The sequence below is a fragment of the Gavia stellata genome, chromosome 19, assembly GCF_030936135.1.
Source record: "Gavia stellata isolate bGavSte3 chromosome 19, bGavSte3.hap2, whole genome shotgun sequence".
NCBI lineage: Eukaryota > Metazoa > Chordata > Aves > Gaviiformes > Gaviidae > Gavia > Gavia stellata.
The window spans coordinates 7401117-7420991 of NC_082612.1; the positions used below are offsets into that span (position 1 = coordinate 7401117).

General features: G+C 39.7%; 1 protein-coding gene across 1 annotated transcript in view; it reads left to right on the plus strand.

Moving 5' to 3' along the window:
- Position 1: 1 nt before the first annotated feature.
- Positions 2-19875, plus strand: part of AFG2A (AFG2 AAA ATPase homolog A) — a 202018-nt gene continuing 182144 nt past the window's right edge. Inside the window, 12 exon segments of the mRNA XM_059826729.1 lie at positions 2-30; positions 90-440; positions 442-502; positions 504-651; positions 1180-1304; positions 1932-2089; positions 5272-5330; positions 6455-7090; positions 9365-9494; positions 10120-10176; positions 11039-11162; positions 12267-12522. Coding sequence (XP_059682712.1) covers positions 2-30; positions 90-440; positions 442-502; positions 504-651; positions 1180-1304; positions 1932-2089; positions 5272-5330; positions 6455-7090; positions 9365-9494; positions 10120-10176; positions 11039-11162; positions 12267-12522 — 2134 coding nt within the window.

The following is a 19875-nucleotide window of genomic DNA, read 5'->3' on the forward strand; positions in this document are numbered from 1 at the left end:
GATGGCTTTTATGTTCGCGTCTGCCATAAGGCACAGGGAAATGGATCTTTGCTCCCTTCCACCGCCTCTGCCAACACCCTCCAACACAGGGCCGCGGCTGGGTGCGTGCGGAGGGCGACGACGCCCGCCCGCCCGCCGGGCGCAGCGGAGGCGGCTGAGGGGAGTTCGCTCACGGGCCGAGGCGCCACGGGGAGACCCGCCGCCCCCCACCCCGCCCGCCCTGCTGCCCCGGGGGCCCCCGCCCGGCACTTGCCCCGCAGCCACCGCCCGAAGGCGGCCCGCTCCAGGCGGAGGGGGCGGCGCAGCTCGGCCAGGTCCACGCTCACCCCCCCGAACTTGTCCGGCCGCGCCCGCAGCCCCGCCAGGGCCCCCCAGCCCCGCGCCCGCCCCAGCGCCCGCCACGGCCTCACCATGGCGCTGCGCAGGGCAGGGCCAGGCAGGAAGGCGGGAAGTGGCCGCCCCCGGGGCGGTGCCGGCCTCTGCTCCCGGAACCGCTCGGCGGCAGCTGGCGGGGCAGCATGTCCGCCTCCTCCAGAAGGAAGAGCAAGGGGCGCCCGGTCCCGGGCGGCGGCGGCTCTCCGCGGGCCGCCCTCGCCGGCGCTGCCGAGGGCGGGCCGCTGGTGCTGGGCGTCGCCGATGCCGTGGAGGCAGGTACGGGGGTGCGGGCAGCGGGGACGGGCTGACGCCTGCCCCGGCCCGGCGGGCTGAGGGCGGCTCGTTTAAAAATGAGTCCCTGCAACGCCGGGCTCCCGCTCTCAGCGGCCGCCGGAGCCGGCCCGGGCCCCGCGGGGCTGCCCCGTCCCCTCAGGCGGGCGGGAGCGGGACCGGGGCGGTCTCTCAGGCGAGGTGGGCTGAGACTGCGTGAAATTTGCTTTTTATCACGGTCCCGAAGAGTAGTGACCACTGCAGAAGGGTCGCGCTGGTAGCTAAAACTGGGTGGAAAATCCGGCAAGCAGCAGCGTGTCACCGTAGGTGTTTTCAGGCCTGTCAGAAACACTGCCCCGTTACAGCGCGGTTTCCCCTCAAGAAGGTCCCTGCGCTTCCCTCATGGCTGAGCGCTGCCTCTTGTGAGGGCTTGGAAGGGTTTTGTTAGTTATAATGAGTGGGGAGCACGAGGAATACTGAATTAATCTGATAGATAGGAAAAAATGATGTATTTTTTTCCCCTGAAAACGTTAGGAGATGACAAAGTTCCTAAAATGTTGCGAAGAGCCCTTGCCCAGCTGTCGCTGAGCAGCATGAAGTCTGCAAACATATGCATAGGTCGTCCGGTCTTGCTTACCTCTGCCGAGGGCCGACAGGAGGTGAGACTCTTTCTTGTTCCTACAAGTGTTTTTCTTGTGCTTTCAGTGTGTTCCTGTTGTATTCAATAGGGACCAAAACGGAGCATGCATTGAGAAAGGAGCATGCACTGAGAAAGATAACGAATGTGCTTTTCCATGTCTTCTACTCTGTAGTTACATCTTTAGCCTCAGTACTGGAAAAAATCCACGCTGCTGACTTTTTCCCAAAATTTATAAGTCATGTGTGTGAATATATATGTTGTATATGATATATGCACACACATGTATTTTATTTGCAAAGAAACAGTATAGCCCTTTACTCTTCTTTCTTCATTGATCTGTAGCATTCCCTATTCAGCACTATGTATGCTTTTGTGTCATTTGCAGAATATGTAGAGTCCTGGTGGAGTTTTTTTATCTCCTTTGTAGGGAAAATACAATCCCTTCTTTCTTGAAAAGCGTCTTGGATCATATCTTAAGAACTCAGTGCTACTTGTATCTTACTCTGTGGCACCAGGTTTTAACCTAATCCTCCTTCTCCCTCAGCCCATGTTTTTCGTAACAAAACATTGCTTACTGTAACTGGTGAACTGGAAATGGGGCGGGGAAATCTCAGCTGACAGTTGTTTGCTTTGAAACTCCTCCTAGGTCTGTACTGCTTGGCCCACCACAGGCTTTCCAGGTGGGAAAGTTGGGCTGAGTGAAACCACACGGAAGAACCTGAAAGTAAATCCATGTGATGGCGTCACTGTGCAGCCTGTGACTGGTGCAGTCATCCAGGCAGAGGAAGTCGATGTAAAGTTAAGGTATGGAACTTGTTATAACCTAGTGACATACTGTGAGGTGTCTGCTTTGCACTGCAGACTCTTACCTCTTAGAAGATTCTGTTTTTCCCTCTTGCTTTGATGGAATTAGTACCCAAACAAAGTCAAACATGTGCAGATGTTTGTAGGATTAAGACTAAAGTTTAGTAACTGGTGGCTAACTGCTGCTAACTGCTACCTCCTCTGTGGGCAGTGGGGTGGCTCAGCTGTTCTACAAAGTATCAACTGAGGAGTGGTGCTGTTGTGGAGAATATAATGACACTAAGCTCATTAGTCTTAAGAGATTCTGCATTTTATGTTAAATTAATGAATAGTAACAATAGCCCAGTACCTCCTGAAACAGAGGTTCAGGAGGTTCACAAAGCTGCCTGCGTTGCCTTTGCATTAGGCAAGGGTGTATAACTGCATGGTCGAGGCAGATTCTTTAAACTTATAAGTCGCTTGTAAAGGATGAGGATGATCTCTGCACGTAGAGTTGATGTCAGTTTAGAAGGAGCCCTTGTTGCTGCTGTTGTCATTCAGAAGTATACTGCAAACTGCTACCTTAGAAGCTCTTGTTGAAAAGTCTTGTTGCGGTTAAGAGAACAACTGGCTGACAGGTTGGGAGAGTGAAGTGATTTTTTTTTTTTAACCACTTCCCTTCAAAACTTCACCTTTGTATATGTATGGTTTTGTGCTCTGCTTTTATTTACTGGAATATTTTTTAGCATTGGAAACTCTCAGAGGTATCTTTTTGTCTTTTAACTGAAATTCATCCAAAAAAGGGAGCAAAAGGTGCAAATCACAGTTGTCTTGAAATCATGAATGCTTTGAGAAGTTAGCAGTTTACTGATCTGTTGAATGACTTCCTATATTTGTCATTCTCATAACATTACACAGAGTAAGCATTTGGGTTGATGCGGAATCTGATTATAGTTATTTCCTAAATAAAGTTATTTTACAGTTACTTTTGAAAGTGTCCCAACACTTTGATTTCTATAAATTAACTTCACTTCTCTGTCAAACCTCTGTTTTCAATCATGGCATTCTCATTGTACATTTTAAGGGGGAGATGCTGCTTTCCACCATACTGACTCTCAGAAACGTTGGTGGGGCAATCTTGCTTTTTGTCAGTAATATAACCAGTTTAGCTTTAATTATAGTTTTACTGGTTAACTTGGCTGCGCATTGGATGCTGACTTCCTGGCGTCAGCTTGCTTTGCCCTCCATGCCCCTCTTCTCACCAGAAAATGAAAAAAATGATATCTTTATGGCTTTTTGTTATGGCTAATTTAATTCCATAGGAAGTTTTATTATTATTACATGGTGTTTGGTTATAGAGGTGGTTGAAAACATTCATTTCATTAACAAAACAACCTGACATTAAATTAAATAACTAAACCTAATCTATTTATACTTCCCCATGTTAATATGCAGTGCATTCTTTCTTTGAAGCGGTGACTTTTACTGACATATAAGCTAAGGATGAGGTCAGAGGTATCGCATGTAACTTCTGAAGTATTTATGATTACTGTCAGGCTCCAAGGATTGTTATACGTATGTACCACCAGATTAAAGGTCATATAAATGACTTTTTCTAGAATTACTCTAGGAGAGAAAACATGAAAACTGTAATTGGTCTGTTTTAAGCCTGTTAATTTACTACAAACTAGTGCCATCCTATCATGTAAGAATACAAATTATTAAAAGAATAAACAGAAATCCTGTTATTTGAGTACTGCCTAGGTTTCTAGACACTTTACAGGTGTAGTTCATTCTCTGCAAATTAATACCTCTGGGGAGTTGCTTGCATGCATAATTTAGCTTTTTCTTCCAGTTAAAAAAAAAAAAATCAATCCACAGCCTCAGAACCCAACAACATAATTGAGTATATGTTTACTTGTCAGGAAGGGCTATGATATTTTGAGAGGTCTCTTTTAAATTATCATAACATCCCTCTTTCCCTCAAGTTGCTTTCTTGATGAGTAGAACTGAGAAATGGGTTTTTATTTCTAGGTTTAGAGCTCCCCCTGTTGATCATACTTTTATTTGCAGCAGCTGTGTCTGCTTTAAATGCCTTTCATGCTGCTGCTGTTTTGCAGCTCTTGGTGTAATGCATTTCATCATACAGGTCTAAGTGCTTACAAAGATTGTGGATGTTTGTATGCAAAATGAATGTAGTGAAACCTTTATTTTGTTGTGAAAACAGAAGGAAGCTCATACAGATTGGCTGAGGGGGGTAAATCCTAAGGAATTAAAAAAAGTGTTTTAATGGGCTTTAATAAAAGGTAAAGCTGCAAATCAAACAGGAAAAAGATTGTATGGATAAACCATCACTGAAAAATTATTGAATCGCCACAGCCTTATAAATTGCTATGTATCTGAGGAGCAGGGAGAGTTAATGATGTCTGTGCTCTCAGTGAGTTGTAAATGTGTTGTAAAATGTTTTAATATGAACACCAGAGAAAGACATTCACATAAGACACCTTTTACCTTTCATTTGCTTTGGGCTAAGAGCACACATGTTCAGTTGTGTGTTAAATCCCAGTGTTGAGACAGTGTTTGAGAAAATGCTGTAGGCCTGGCCAGGGCTGTTGAGGGAAGTGGCTTAAGGCTTATCTGCTGAGTCGCTTAAACTTGATTAAATAAAAGACTAGAAAATGCATCGTGGGGAAAACTTGTACTGTTTTGATAGTTTATGTGCGGTACTTAAGACATGCACAGTTTTGCAAGTGCTCAAGGTGCTAGTTTAATCAGTAAAAGATGTGTGTGTATGTGCGTTTGCAAGGCTGAAAGAGACCTACCTAATCTGTAATTTTTTCAGTTTGGTAAATGTAGCAATGGCCATTCTGCCTGGTGAGATGAGAAGCATGCATTCCATATTTGTAATCTTAAGAAATGATAAATATAACTTACAATATTGTTTATTACAGCATTTTATGTGGAAAAACTAACCCAAAATTAAATACGTACACTTCTTTTGTGACTATGTGTCTAATATCTTCAGAGTTAAGACCATATGATCTGAAGACTGTAAAGTGCTCATCCATCTTTGCTATTTGTGGGGTTAAATCATATCCTGTAAAATAGGTGGTATTCATCATCCTGGTGCCTTAGTGGTGTGGACTCTTGGTTTTGAAGTAGTTACTGTTTGGAAAAATATTTTTCTTTTCTTCCTACCACAGGGACAAAGACGCCACCGTTAATGCCGAGGAAATGTCTGTCTGCCTACTGAGAAACCTAGGTATAAGTTTTGCTGCTTTTCTTTTGACTGTTTAATTTTTGTAGTAGATCAAATTTTGGATAGAAAAGCAAACAGTTTCCTCTTATGTTCTTAATCAAGGGCTTATGGCAAAATAGAGGACGTTATTCTGCTCACACTTCTTTTAGGGATCTGTCTTCTTTGGGCTAAATAATTTTGCCATGCTCTAAATACTAATTTGCATTAATCCTGGTTCCATTCCTTCTGTCCATTATATATATTGCTGGTTCAAGTTACGGTTGTTTAGCAGTTGTTGCTAGCCTTCTGGCTCATAGAGTGATGCACTTCAGAATTTACTTGCGCTGTGAAGAGAAGTGCAATACTACACATTAAAAACAAGATAGGGGATAAGTATTAACATGAAATCCCATACTCTGAATCTTTTTTATGTTGGTGGTAAATAAGCAAAATTGCTATTCATTGGTGGTAGATATGTATAAGTAAGGCAAAAACACAAGGTAAGTTATTCAAGGTAGTGCTATTCAAAGCACTCACTACAAATTGTTCTACTCAAAGGGAATACTCTGGTTTAGGAATTAATAACAGTACTGCTACGCTAAGAAGCAGGAAACATGAACTGCGTTCCAAATTCATGAGTTTGGCTGGAAATAATAAATCTTGTTTACGTTTTTGCTTTTGGTTTTTTGTGCCTGAAGGGTGCGTTCAGATCACATTTCCTAATCTTTCTTTGTCAACGCAAAGGCTACAACTTTACCTTTTTTAGGCCAAGACTCTCAAAGAAGGTGGGCTAAACGTGTACACAGCAAATACAAAATGTTTACTTCTTACAATACTAATTCCATAATCTGCCTTTGTATGCTGTATGAAATGAAAAAAGCTCAAATTAATGATGAACTTCATATGACAGATTACATTATGATACTGACAAATGTTTACCCAGTGCAGTCTGCTTGTGTACAAAAGGATCATTTAAATTACCTGAATTACCTTGAAATTACCTAACTACCTTTTGTTATGTTAATTTATAGCACTTTTTAGGCTTCCTGATAAAGAATTATTCTGATACAAGGATGTTTGAATGTTATTGCTGCCAAAGTAGATTAAAATTTCTTTTTTTTTTTTTTCCTTTTCTAATCTTCTCATAGATGGGAAAATAGTTTTACCAGGAAACCTCTTGGCTTTCACTTTCTATGGCAAACTTTGTAACATCGTGGTGATGAAAGTGAAAGGAACTGATGGTGCAGAGCTGACTGCCCAGGGCAGTGCCATTTCCAGTGATACCTATGAGCTAGACCTTGAAAGATCTGATTTGGAGACGAGTACGTTAGATTTGTCCTTACAGCTCGGCAAGATGGACATTGACGATAGTCCAGAGGTTGCATCTGTGAGCACACCAAACAAACTGATGGGTCCAGGTTCACCAGTTACACCCAGTTCTGCTGTGGCAGCCAGTGGTCAAGATGCTGGTTGGAGAGATAAAACCTACAGCAAGGGAGATGGTGCAGACCTCACCAATGATTTGGAGTTGGCTGGGAAAGGAGGCAGTGAGGAACTCCCACTAACTGGCAAAACTGGAGCAATAAGCAATACAGACGCTTTTTATTTCATTTCTTCAAGAACTAGAATCAATTTTATTGAATCGAGGACCAATGTAGCAGAAGATGGTGATTGTGAATCCCGAGTCACCTATGATATGATAGGAGGTTTAAGCAGCCAGCTCAAAACTATTAGAGAAACAGTTGAACTGCCCTTGAAGCAAGCTGAACTGTTCAAGAGTTACGGTATGATGCCTAAGAGTTGGCTTTCTTCATTTGATACTAGTTTTTTTCTTTAATGTGACTTTTTTAAAAAAAAAAAAAAATAATTCCAGGAATATGCACTGAATTTTATGTAACACTGATCTGGTATACTTGTGTCCAAACAATGTAAAACTGTTTTATAATTATACTGTATGGATACTATGAAGATGTTATGATTAGCTTGTGTGAAAAATAATGGAGTAGGAAAGAAATATGTGTCTCTAAGAAAATTCAGGTATGCATAAGCAGAATTTATAGCAAATAGGGAAGACTTCTATACTTGGGCATTTGAAAGGTGCAGATGTTTGTGTTGTCTTAAGACTTTAATTTGTTTTGGTAGAGTCAACTAATTCTATTTTTTAAGTTGAGAAAAACTAATTCAGGTGAATTCTTCTGCTCTTTTTATCCCTGTGTGTCGTAGGGTTCCTGCAAAATTTTAAGGAGTGTTTGAGGCTGTTTACTCAAACTGCTCAGTGTGTTTAGTATGGAATTACAGGGTGGAAAAACTAAGATGATTACTGTTCCCATATATAAAGTTATATCTAACATATAGATGAAGTTATATCTAACATATATGTGAACTCAGAGGATTTTTGTGACAAAGATAAAATGCTGTACTGTGTATTTATCACAAATGGATATGTACATAAAGCAGGCATGTCTGCTCATTGTACTTGTCTAGGTGTGCACCACTGTGAGACAGGGCTCTTACCTATAAATATTTCTTTAATATCATGTCTTTGAGGCTTTTTATTTGTCTGCCTTACCTTTTCCCACACTTACACTTTAGAGAGGAGGTGATTTCAGTGATCACTGGGACAATTTCTGTAAGATACAGGTGGCTCTTTCGGTGTGTGTTGCTTGGGCGTGATCAGCAGGTGTCAGTGGGATAGTGTGAGGCATCTTCATCCGCATGTGGTCCAGCTCAATTTGCTGACCTCCAACCTCAGCACCACTGCATGGTTTTGTGTTAGCAGAAAGGTTGCTTCAGCATCAGTGTTCTTCATACTTAGTCCCAAAAGTGCTTGATCAGATTCTGTACTAATTACATGGGAGATTATGATGTTTCCTCACCAGTTACAAACCTTTAGCAACCATCCAAATGTTGAGAGTCCTTGTCCGCTCATGGGGAGTGAGGGTGTTCAGCTGAGGTGAGACCCTTGGTTCAGCAGCTCCTTTTCTTGCCAGTACCGAAAACACCACATGAGGGAGCAGGACATGCTTTAATGGACTGTTGTGAAGTAACCTGTCTGTAAAGACACTTTATTTCTATCTTCTGACAGTTAGCAGATAATTTTTTTCTTTTCGAGTATATTGCTTCCTAAGATTCAGGCTTTCTGTCCACACCAGCTGTATTATGCTCTGTCACCACTGGGATGTGACCTGCCCTTCAAGCATCATTCCCTGTCTGGTATCGCAGTACTCAACTTCTTTGGTTCCATTTCATCAATGTCTTTTGTGCCAGGGTCAGTCCTTTGTCAAACATTTGTCTCTTCTTTTTGCTTTATAGTTTTTCACCTTCTATTTTCGGCTTTGTGCCCATTTAATTTGGCTGTGCTGGTCTGAAACTTTTTTTTGGCTCTTTACCTGGGATCATAATATTACATCATGCAGTTACCTGTAATTTCTGTCCAGTTTTGACTGTAGACAGTAGTACCTTGTTCTGCTAGTGTCTCTTATGTTCTGTGCCTGCATGTTTCTGTCTGTTTTGGCTCTTAATATTTGCCATTAAAGAGGCAAATTCATTCTTTTGACGTGTTTTTTTCATCTTTTTGTAAGTATTCTTGAATCAAGCCTTACAGTATTACTGAATTTTTCTTGGAGTGTTGAAGAGAAGCTGTTTTCTGATGTTGGAAATTTATAATAATGACACTGTAAGAATCATGAATAACTGAATAAAGTACATTCATGGATGTTAGGTATTCAGTCCAATAATTTTTTGGAAAAAACCCCCACAATGCATAGGGACAATTATAATGTTGAACTACTGAAAAATATAACGATTTAAATAGCTGCTATTTAATCAGAATCATTTGGACTTTAAAAGTAAAAAATGTAGATGTATGTCCCATATAGGAGTGCTCTTCCCACTGAAAGCCTACAATTTTATCAAAATGATATGTTTGTTAAAGAAGTTAATGCTGAGGTCAAGTTATAATCAGTAATAACTGCGACACTGAAATGTCTAAGTGCAGGTTGTTCAGTCCAGCATTTATCACAAATAACTTTCTTCTCTATTTGTGTGCATGTTTAAAGGAATTCCTCCTCCTAGAGGAGTGCTACTATATGGCCCACCAGGCACTGGGAAGACTATGATTGCCAAAGCCATTGCAAATGAGGTTGGCGCTCATGTCACCGTTATTAACGGTCCTGAAATAATAAGCAAGTAAGTCCACCCAATTTATTTTCATTAATTTTATAAATACATTAGCCCAAAATCTGTCCTGGCATCTATCCATTGTGGATAGATGTAGATGTAGAATTGTCTATGGGCTATCTGCCCGAGAGAGTCAAAAACAAACGGGAAAGGGTTCTGTCAAGTAGGGCTTATGTTTCATTGGATTTGGCCAAGAAATTTGTGTAAGGCATGGACTAAATTAAATAAGGGACTAAAACTGCATCGCAATTGCATGTTAGTTAGTTCTGCAACAAGAAGAATGACTTGTTAAAGCATATTTGAAATTAAGATGACACTGCACAGATTAGTGTCTCTAAGGAACTAAATTTTTTTTGTTCATTAAAAATATAGATAAAATTGTTTCTAACACAGAAGAGATAAGCTTTTCCCTTTAATCTTTTTTTCTAGTTAGGAGATCGTTATATCTTTGCCTGTGCCCCATTTTACCTTAATTTCTGGTTCTTGTGGAAATAAAGATTATTGTAGATTTGCATATACTTTGGGACTTTGAAAGGGTGCGCTGTGGCTTTTTGGAACACACAAGCAGTAACTTTCCAAGTTGCCTGGAAAAGACCAAAAAATGTTTTTTATTAAAATATTTTAATTATTATAGGTTTTATGGGGAGTCTGAATCAAGATTACGTCAGATATTTGCTGAAGCTTCTCTGCGGTATGTTATTTTGGACAATTTTATTTGCGCTCACTTATTTGCGGTATTGGTTCCAGCGTTAATGTTCTTAAAAGAAAAATATTTGCAAGAATCTTTGAATTGTAATTTTTTCCTGCAGTGGTTTTTAAAAGGAAATAAATTTGTTTATATAGAGCTTAGCTAGAAGGAAAGCAGTGAAATTCTAGTATGCCTATTAAATGCTTTTGGACACTACCCTTTTTAAGGGACTGTTACAGATGGTGCCAAATCGCTCAATCTGTATCGTTAGTGTATTGTACGCTTTTTTCAACAGATGGAAGCATGAGCCAGAGCTTCACCTGGATCCAAATTTTTCTGTCTAGTTTTATCTTTGGAGGCCAATGTAGTACTGTGCTGAGACATGGAAGCCAGCTCTAAATGAGCTAGTGTTGGTACTGGATATAGCATGCCTCTGGATTAGGGTGGCATTCTGCCCAAATTTGTTAGACCTGGTTAAAGCAGACTTTAGACTTCCCAATGATTGGTGTTCATAATGCATGAGCAAAAGACTATCGCATACTGTATTTGTAAAGTGGCAAGTAAAACGCTGACCTTTTACTCATGAAATCGGTATATTTAGTGTTGCGTCTTTGGGAGAGAGTCATAGAAAAGTGGATTGGTAGGTCATCTTAAAGGTATTAGTTGTCTAATACATTAGTCATTTTAGTTACCTCTTTAAGTAACACTATATTCAAGGTTGAAACTTCCAGTTGCCTAAAGGAGTGGAATTCTTACTAATTTTTGTAGGAACTGGATGTTTTCCATAAACAGCTTTGCCCTTCTCTGCCTTGGTGATTTAAATCTTCCTGAGCACCTTAACTTTTTTTTCCCTTCTTTTTTCCAGTCGCCCCTCCATTATATTTATAGATGAGTTGGATGCACTCTGTCCAAAGAGAGAAGGGGCTCAGAATGAAGTTGAAAAGAGAGTTGTTGCTTCATTGCTGACATTAATGGATGGCATTGGCTCAGTAAGTAGACTGCATTGAGACAATTAATGTGTATGGGGGCTAGCTGAAAAAAAATAATTTTGCTTCTATAATGCATCCAATTATAGATGCATCATTCTGGGGGAAAAGAAAATAGGCTTAGGTGTAACTTTGTATAGTAATCTAATGCTTTATTGGATGCTAGGCAGAAGACATAGGAGGGGAATGTGTCCTGATAAGTGAGATTAAAAGAAAGCAAGTTTTCTTCCATTCACTGTTTTTCCTTTGCCTTCTCCCACTGTTGCAGTTTTAGACATAAAACTGAAATTCTACTGAAAGTCCATCATTGAACTAAGCCAGGTATTTTTAATTGCTTTGAAATCAAAGTCATCAAAATACTTCTGGTGATATGTACGTAGGTTGCGTTATTTCTCATTATTTTCCTGCATGATTGTTTGAGTTGCCCAGTCTGGAGTTGTTCACAGGCAGAACATACTTTCTAATGGCAAAGGCTGATGGATATTCTTCCTGGAGAAAGTGCTTTGTTCACAAAAAGAGAATGGCACTGCAAGAGACCTCTTAGCTGATTTTGCCTCACTCTGAAAGTGGAAAAAGTAGAGCCTGAGGAATTTGGTTAGGATTTTTGACCTTGCTTTTCCTACTGAACCTACAGGAAGCTTTATAACCTCCTGCCTCTGCTGGTTTTGATACCTTAAATGATTTGTTTCCCAACCTTGTTTATTCAAGGTCTATTGACACCTTTTTGTTCTTCTGCCAACACTGCCTTTTAGCTTAAACACTTCTTTTTCTTTCCTTGGTGCTTACTTTTCTGATATGGGAAAGCAGGTTCCTGGGGGTTAGAGTGGGAGACACGAGGATGAGGTCATCTTGGAGTAAAGTTTCTCTTGTATTATCTGTATGTGTGTGCAGCCCATAGTATTGCTAAATTGCAATTAGGGATAGGTAGGATGGGATCACTTGCGGGCTATATATTCTGAAAAGTTTGCTTTGTTCCTTTAGAGCTAGTATCAGGATTTTAGTGTGTGTAATAGTTGGGAAAAATAAGCAAGAAGTATGTTTATAAGCTGCAAGACGTTTGACTGTATTTTAAAATTAATATTTTGCATTGTTTGATGCCTTCATCAGGAGGGCAGTGAAGGGCAACTCTTGGTACTTGGGGCCACTAATCGTCCTCATGCATTGGATGCAGCGCTGCGCAGACCTGGGCGTTTTGATAAAGAGATAGAAATAGGAATTCCTAATGTCCAAGACCGTCTGGACATACTCCAAAAGCTTCTCAAGAAAGTTCCCCATTCCCTCACAGCAGCGGAGTTGACGCAACTGGCTGATAGCGCACATGGTTATGTGGGTGCAGACTTAGCAGCCTTGTGCAAGGAAGCAGGTAAGGCTTTGTGTATCTTATTTAGGATCTTAACTTTATTGTTAGTCTCTTTATTTTGTTTGAAAAAATAAAAATCCACAGTCTGCACTAATAGCTTTCAAAACAGTAAGATTTAATAGATTTTTGTGTCAAATAAAACATAGCCAAGCATGGAATATGAGGTACCCCAGTCTGCTCCTGGGCAGATCAGAAATTTTTGAGTATTAGTAGATTTTAAAATCCAATGTTAAGATTTATAACACTGGGGAATACCCTGTGCCATTTCCAGCATATTAGATAGCGAGCTGTCTCTCAGTTTACCAACGGTTTAGTGAGTTAACTGACATATACCCAAGAGCTTTTCTAGTCTAGAGTCTACCCCTTCCGTACAAAAATCCCAAGTCAATCAGGCTAGACAGCTTGTCCTGCAGGTCCTGGTTCCCAGGATGTTGAGACTGTGGGCCTGAGTGGTGTTTACTGTGGCTCCCTTCTGTATTTTGTGCCTGTATTTCATTTGCCTGCAGATGAGGAGCTTGTGACAGGGGCTAGGGGACTGTATGCGCCTGGGTCAGGTCGTGCAGTGGAGCTGGGAAAGCTGGAGAGCACACCCTGAGCTGTGGGCTGGAGTGTCCCTTGGCCTCCGGTACAGGCATAGCCCTGGAGACTTATCCATGCATCATACAGCCAGGGTTCAGTATGTTCCAGGGAATACTTAAACATAAGTTCACATCTGTTTTCATTGGATGAAGTATTAAAAGTACGCTCTATCAATTCTTGCATTTTGCTAGAATGCGTCTGCGCGGTTTAAGTGTTGGACCTTAAATCTACCCATGAGCAGCCTTTTAAAACAGTCTAGTCAAAATACGACTCTTGAGCTCTGCTTACGCATGTTTGCTCCCTTGTAGTTGGCAAATACATGTTTGCTGTATGTGCTGGTTACTTTTATTTCCTTTGGCACTGGGACAGCTTCCTCTGGCAGTGGCACAGTGCACGGTTAATTCTTGCATCAGAATTAACTATGAAGATGATAGAAGTTTTATTAGGGGTGATGGCACCTGGAACAGCAAGGTTTTTACTTGCTGGTTTCCAGAATTTTTAAGGGATAGTTCCCAACTATGAATTTGTGGACTTTTGTATGGATCAAGAAGAAAAACATATGTATGGACACAGACTGTTCTTTTTATAGTGCTCTTCTGGTGGCTTTGGTTGTATTTTAAGCTCTAAGTTAGCAAACATTCTTTTTAAAACAAATATTTACAAACAACAACAAAAAAGATAAACTCCCTTTTTATTTTCCTTCCTGTGTGTTTTTGGAAGCCTGTCAGTCTGCCTGTGTCACAGTCCTCACATAGTAAATACTTAACTAATATAATCTAAAAATTTCAGTGAAAAGTGTTGTGGTTTCAATTCCAAACATGATCCAGCCTAGGCTTTACTTGTGCATGTGCACATCGATTCCGGTCACTTCACAGTCCAGCTGCAAATACGCAATATTTACCCACTTTGTGAGGGCCTTTTAGAAAACAAATTTTGAATGTTGTGTAAATTGAACATTACCTGTTATATAGGTCCAAAACTTCTGGCATCTACCTGAGACTGATTGCAGGACACGCTGTTATCAGGGCGCTTTGCATCCAAAGCCAGTGCTGGGAATGAGGGAAGGAGGATGTCTCCTTTCTGTTGATCTTCTTTCCTGAAGTTTGAATCCATGCTGTTAAATTTCCTTGTCATTTGTTAACTTGGAGTGACCTCTGCTGGGGAGAATACAGTCCAGCGCTGTTAACTCTTTGCAGTCCACATGTATTTTTCTTTTTCAAAGAGTTGAAGAAGCATGATTTGGTGGAAGTATTACATAAACTGAATTTAAGTTGCTCGTGGTTCAGGAACGTTCTTAGTTGGATTCTTTTTTCTGATTAAGCCCTTGATATTTATTTTTTATATTAAATTTTCAACACCTTATAAAATATTACTAATTTCACTGGAGTTAAACTTAGTAAAGACTAGCTTTTATGAGGTAATATTTCTCCTCAGCAGAGCAAGGTTATTCCATATGGCAAATTTTCCACTGTTTTGTCTAGTCTTGTTTGTTGTTCCAAGCAATGGGCTTCTATTGCTTCACTTCAGAAACTGTGCCGTGGGCCAAGATAGCTTGCTGTCCAGGAATGCTTTCTGATACTCAGCCTAAGTTTTCCTTGTTTAGTTTTATCCCATTATTTCTATTTACATCCTTGTATAACACGTTCACTCTCCCTCCTTAGTGTTTACACCCTTCAGCTATCTCTAGGCTGTTCTCATGTCCCCTACCTCCTCATTCATTACTGAGCTGAACTATAAATATTTAGCTCTTTTAATCTTTCCTCATAAATAAGTCCTTCCTGCCTTCTGAGAAATTCTGTTGATTTTCTCTGAACTCCCTCCAGTTTGTCAATAACCTTTTGGTAATGTAGGGCTCAGAATTGAACATAATATTTCATATATATTACAACATAAAACATGATATAAACATATAGTTAAGACTGCTGGTGTGCATTTCTGAATAACCAAAATGCTTAATATTCAGGCAATATCTGAGTTAAGAGTTCTTTCACAGATTTTAAGGTTACTAGTGCCACTTTCACACATGATGTGTATGTAAGTACCGGTGAAGCATGGAAACTAATTTAAAAGCAGGAATTCTGAACTCAGAAATACATGTTCAGTTTTTGGTAAAAGATTATTGTTGCTTGCTAATTGTATTGCAGTATTGGTCTTTGGGAGACTCTTGAGTCCTGGTTACCCCATTTATATCTTTAGATACTTCATTTGTGGCTGGAAACCCTGAAAGTTTACAAGCTAAATGTGTTTATATTCTTAATACAAAGTTTAGATAATTTCCAAAGGATTCATCCTTCCTTATCTTTATATTTCAACTCTTTTTTTAACACTTGTATAATATTGTGTATATACTGCTTATATAAACCAAGGTTGTGGTAATTAATGTAACATGGTAAATGTAGTAATTGTAGGGCTATGATAGGCAAACCTTTCACTTTTGCATCTATAGTTAGGTTTCCTAAGATACTTTATTATAAAAGCTTTGATGTTTGTCTTCTGTATAATTCTGAAGAACATGTGTTAATGAAAAGTAAATAGCTATTGTAGAGTTAAACATATTCCAACTGTTTTCTTGGCCGTAGTTGTTTGTTCTCCGGTGCAAGAATTGCCTAGTGGTGCTTCTGGGGTCAGACAGGCAAGTTTTCTGTTCTGTTCAGCAACTCTGTGCATTTTCATGGAAGTCATTAAGAATTTTTAGGAGCCTTTAATGTTCAGCTTGCGCTGAATATTTCTAGGCCCCTGTATATATGGTGTGTAGGGAATTGCAGTGTTGTGTATGCTGGAATGGGCAAGGAGAGGAAAGGTGGACAAGAAACCTGGAGAATCTGTGCAGTGTGCCCTGGACTTTTCCAAACAGGGTATTATGACCAAACACTTGTGAAGTATTTATATATAGATGGATATAATAATCAGTTAAGAGTGGTTTTTTATTTGATCTGCTGAATTTTTGAAATATTAGTGGATTTTTCTTCCAATACCTTCTTTTCCTCTACTAAAGATACAGTGCTAGCTTCCCACAAAATGAAACCACAAAACTTTGTGACTTTATGGGAAAAATGCTAGGTATCATGAAGCTTACAGTATTGTTGCAAGAGTTGATAACAGGGTGACAGACATCAGCTCTGTACGTGTATCTATCTCAGTCTTAACTGTTGCACAGAGTACACGTATCCCCCCTCACATGCAAATACCTTGATGGGCACTGGACCACGTCCTGTGGACGTGAGCTTGCAACGGGCTCCTCGTGGTAGACTCTTGAGGAGTTGAATACCCTCTGAGGGATTCACACGCACAGAATTCTTGACAAGAAAAGGACTTAGTTATGTGTGCAGCTGAGAGAGTCGTATTCTTAAGACTGGGAGAGGTCTACTGTGTCCTAAATTATTTAGTAGACTACCTTTTAGTGTGAACAGCTGCCTTCTGATTTGTTTTATCTCAAACAGAGGCAGTGTCTAGAAGATAGACTCTGCCATATCCTTGCATATAATGTCAGTGTTTGCATGCCACTGAGATCTTGTTGCGTCTGCTTTAATTAATTGGCCACACCGTCTTTTATTAATTCCCTAAAAAATTGTAATGGTTTTAATTTAACAACAAAGATAAGTACTGCACTTTTTTTTGGAAAAACATACGAAATGTTAATTATGTAGCAGGGATATGAATGGTATAAACTGTACTGAATGTTAGAAGATGCTTAGCAACAAAGGTTTCCAAATATAGCAATTTATTATAAACTTATCCTTCTATGGCTGCCTGTAGCATTTCAAGAGGGTGAATATAAATATAGCTTGATTTCTTCAAGAAGTGGGTTCAGTCATATTGTTTACAGAGAAAGGAAGTATTTGCTTTGTAAGTCTTAGAATTTATCTTGAACATCCTTGTTCATTACACATAATTTCAGTGTGCTGATATAAAACACTTGGACTGTGATAAGATAGCATCATGAGGAGAGGAAGAACAAATGTCTTTGTTTAAATAGTGGTCTCTCTTGCAATAACATCTATTTGGTTCCAGTGAGGATGCTGCATTGCAACCACTGAAACTTTGAGACTTCTGAGAAAGAAGCACTAATCACTTTGTTTTGCATCAAAGTTTTTTTTTTTTTTTAAATTGCCTGATTCTAGTACAGTTAAAGGTATCATCTTGCTTAGCCTTTAGGATTGTAACGGTTCACTGGCTTGAGCTGGCTGTTACAAAAATAGTTAAAGAAATAAGGAATTGAGCTACACCTCTGACCAGTATGAATCAGCATTACTCTGCTGAATCTGTGAAGCTACTTGCACAGACATATGATATGGTCTGTTGTCTTATGTTCATAATTTTAAGAGTCCTGTTGTTTGGAGATCTTACTGTTTATGGTATTCGTTTGGCCCTTTTATTACTCCTGTGTTCTGATGAATAACACAGCTAGGATGGAGAGTCCTTATGCTGTTTATTTGATAGCCCTGTATATTGATTATATGTAGATATTAGATCTGTAAAAGTATAAGTTATTTAGGGGGATACTGTACTTGGCTTTTGTTGGAGCTGAGAAACTTCCTGCTGTATCTTCTATGATCCAAAGAAGAGTTTCTGCAATCCATATATATTAAAAAGAAAAATAAAAAAAATTAGGCAATTTGAAGGGCTGGCTCCTGGGTTTTTTGTTTTTCCCTGTAATTGATGGGGAAGTAAATTCCCTTGAAACCCAGGAATGTCTCTTTGTTAGATCTATGTGGGTTGTTTTGTTTTTTTTCTTTTTCCTCCAGCTTCTGCAGTTTTGGTAGCCTGGCCACCTGCAGGAAACATGAGCTGTTTGGGCTAATGTGATTAACAGTGAGTCTCTGTGCACCCTGAGGACCAGCCTCTGACTGGTCTTTCAATTAGATGAAGGCTGTGTTCAATATGTGGCTTCTCAGCCTTGTATCTCAGATCTGAGCTCTTTATTTCAGCTCAGTCACGGTCTTGATGAAACAGCCTAGTGTTAGGGCATCAAGAATATCTGTCCTTTATTTAAGCGATAAAGGTTCAGTCTGAACCTTTCCCAACGCGATTTGGACCTGAGTTCTGCTGGGGGTGTACAAGAAATGTAAATATTTTTCTTGGATTATCATCCTAAATGTAGGAATGTGGGCTGAGACACTGTTGAAAGTGTAGATTTTGACAAAGGCAGTTGATGACCAAAGCAATGGGATTGTTTGTTTTGCAGGGTGTTTTTTGGTTTGTTTTCAAATTAACTGATGTCAGTTACAGATTTTAAAGGGAAAGCACTGCTTGACATGCCATAGTTATTTTATTCTCTTAAGGAAAGTGACTGAAAATACCATGTCTATGTTGTTAACTTTTTTTTTGTAGCATGGAAAAAGATTGAAACTATGCTGTTGCAAATGATCTGCTATTGCGTTCTCTAACTGAATACTGGTTCCCATGGGACATTCAAAATGAGGTGGGAAAGGCCGCTTGCCTTTTTATAAAAAGGTCATGTAGAAAATGTGGGGGTTTTAAGGAATATTAATAACATGTATAGTCAGATGGTCAATACCAAAAAATGTATTCTTATGAAATTGAGAGATTTTTGCAGAAATTGCAGAACACTGGATGTTGAAATGCACTGAAAAGTACAGACACGATACAGAAGTAAAGCTACAAATTAATTTTTGGACTGGAACAATTGAGTTTTCTAACACTCTGTTCCATCATGCTAATTTATGGTGTAAGAAGACCAAGAAAATCCAATCCCCATCTTCAGCATTCATGAGTTTTAAGTTAGTGCTGTGTTCTGTAACTTTAAAATTGGGTTGCAGAAGCTGTTTTTAAACCAAAGCAATTGACCTAGTTTGCCGTTTTAACAGGTTATGAACAAATGCGTCCTTGCTTGCACGCACACGTAACAAAGCAATGTGGCTTTTTTGGACTTGGACTTTAACATATGTTTTTGGATTGTTTCTTAGACCACTAACTCAGAGTGATGGCTTTTGTGCAAAAGTGGCTACATCTGGATGCTGCTGAGCAGCTTGAAGGAACATGCTTGAGACTGGGTGGAGTGTGTTGACCTTATTCTTGTCTGTGGGATCCCTTGCCCTCTTTCTTAGGATTTTCTCACCCGAACATCTTGTGGGGCGAAGACAAAGTGGAATTGGTTTCAGCATTACTGTCTTAGACATTTAAAATAGTTCAACTACTTTCCTAAGTTTCCACAAAAATTGTGTTATTTTAGCTGCGTGGGGTTAGATTCTCACCCTTTTACTTTGATTCCGTGTAATTCTGATGTGATTGCAAAAGTTCTGAATCTCTTTTTTTCCCCTGTGTCTTTGCATATGCTGAGCGCACAGATGTTTCCTTAGTGCGATTGTCTTTGTATCCAGAGAGAAAAAGTCTTGCTCCGTTTGTCTCTCTGAAGAGATGCTGGTGCACGTTATGTTGCTTTTTGTAGTACTTTTACTTATATAAAATCTTTGGCTTTTTTTTTTTTTTGGTTTTGTAATGGTACTTGATTTTTGGTTTTGTATGGAGAATGTTGCACTTACTGCAGTCAGGGCATGTGAACTTTTGGTTTTCATCATAACTAATTTTAAGTGTGTTTTTATCTGAAACTGGCTTTCAGTTAATTGGATGATGGGATTGCTGACTTCATATACACAGTTGTGGGTTAAGTACTTAATCTGTTTAAAGCACATCCCATTCTGTCTGCCAATATTTATATAAGCAGGAAATAAAGAATATTTTCAGAAAAGTTGATCAATAACTGTCATTAATATTTTAAATTAACCTTCATGGCAGATAGACACTGTGTTCTTGCTT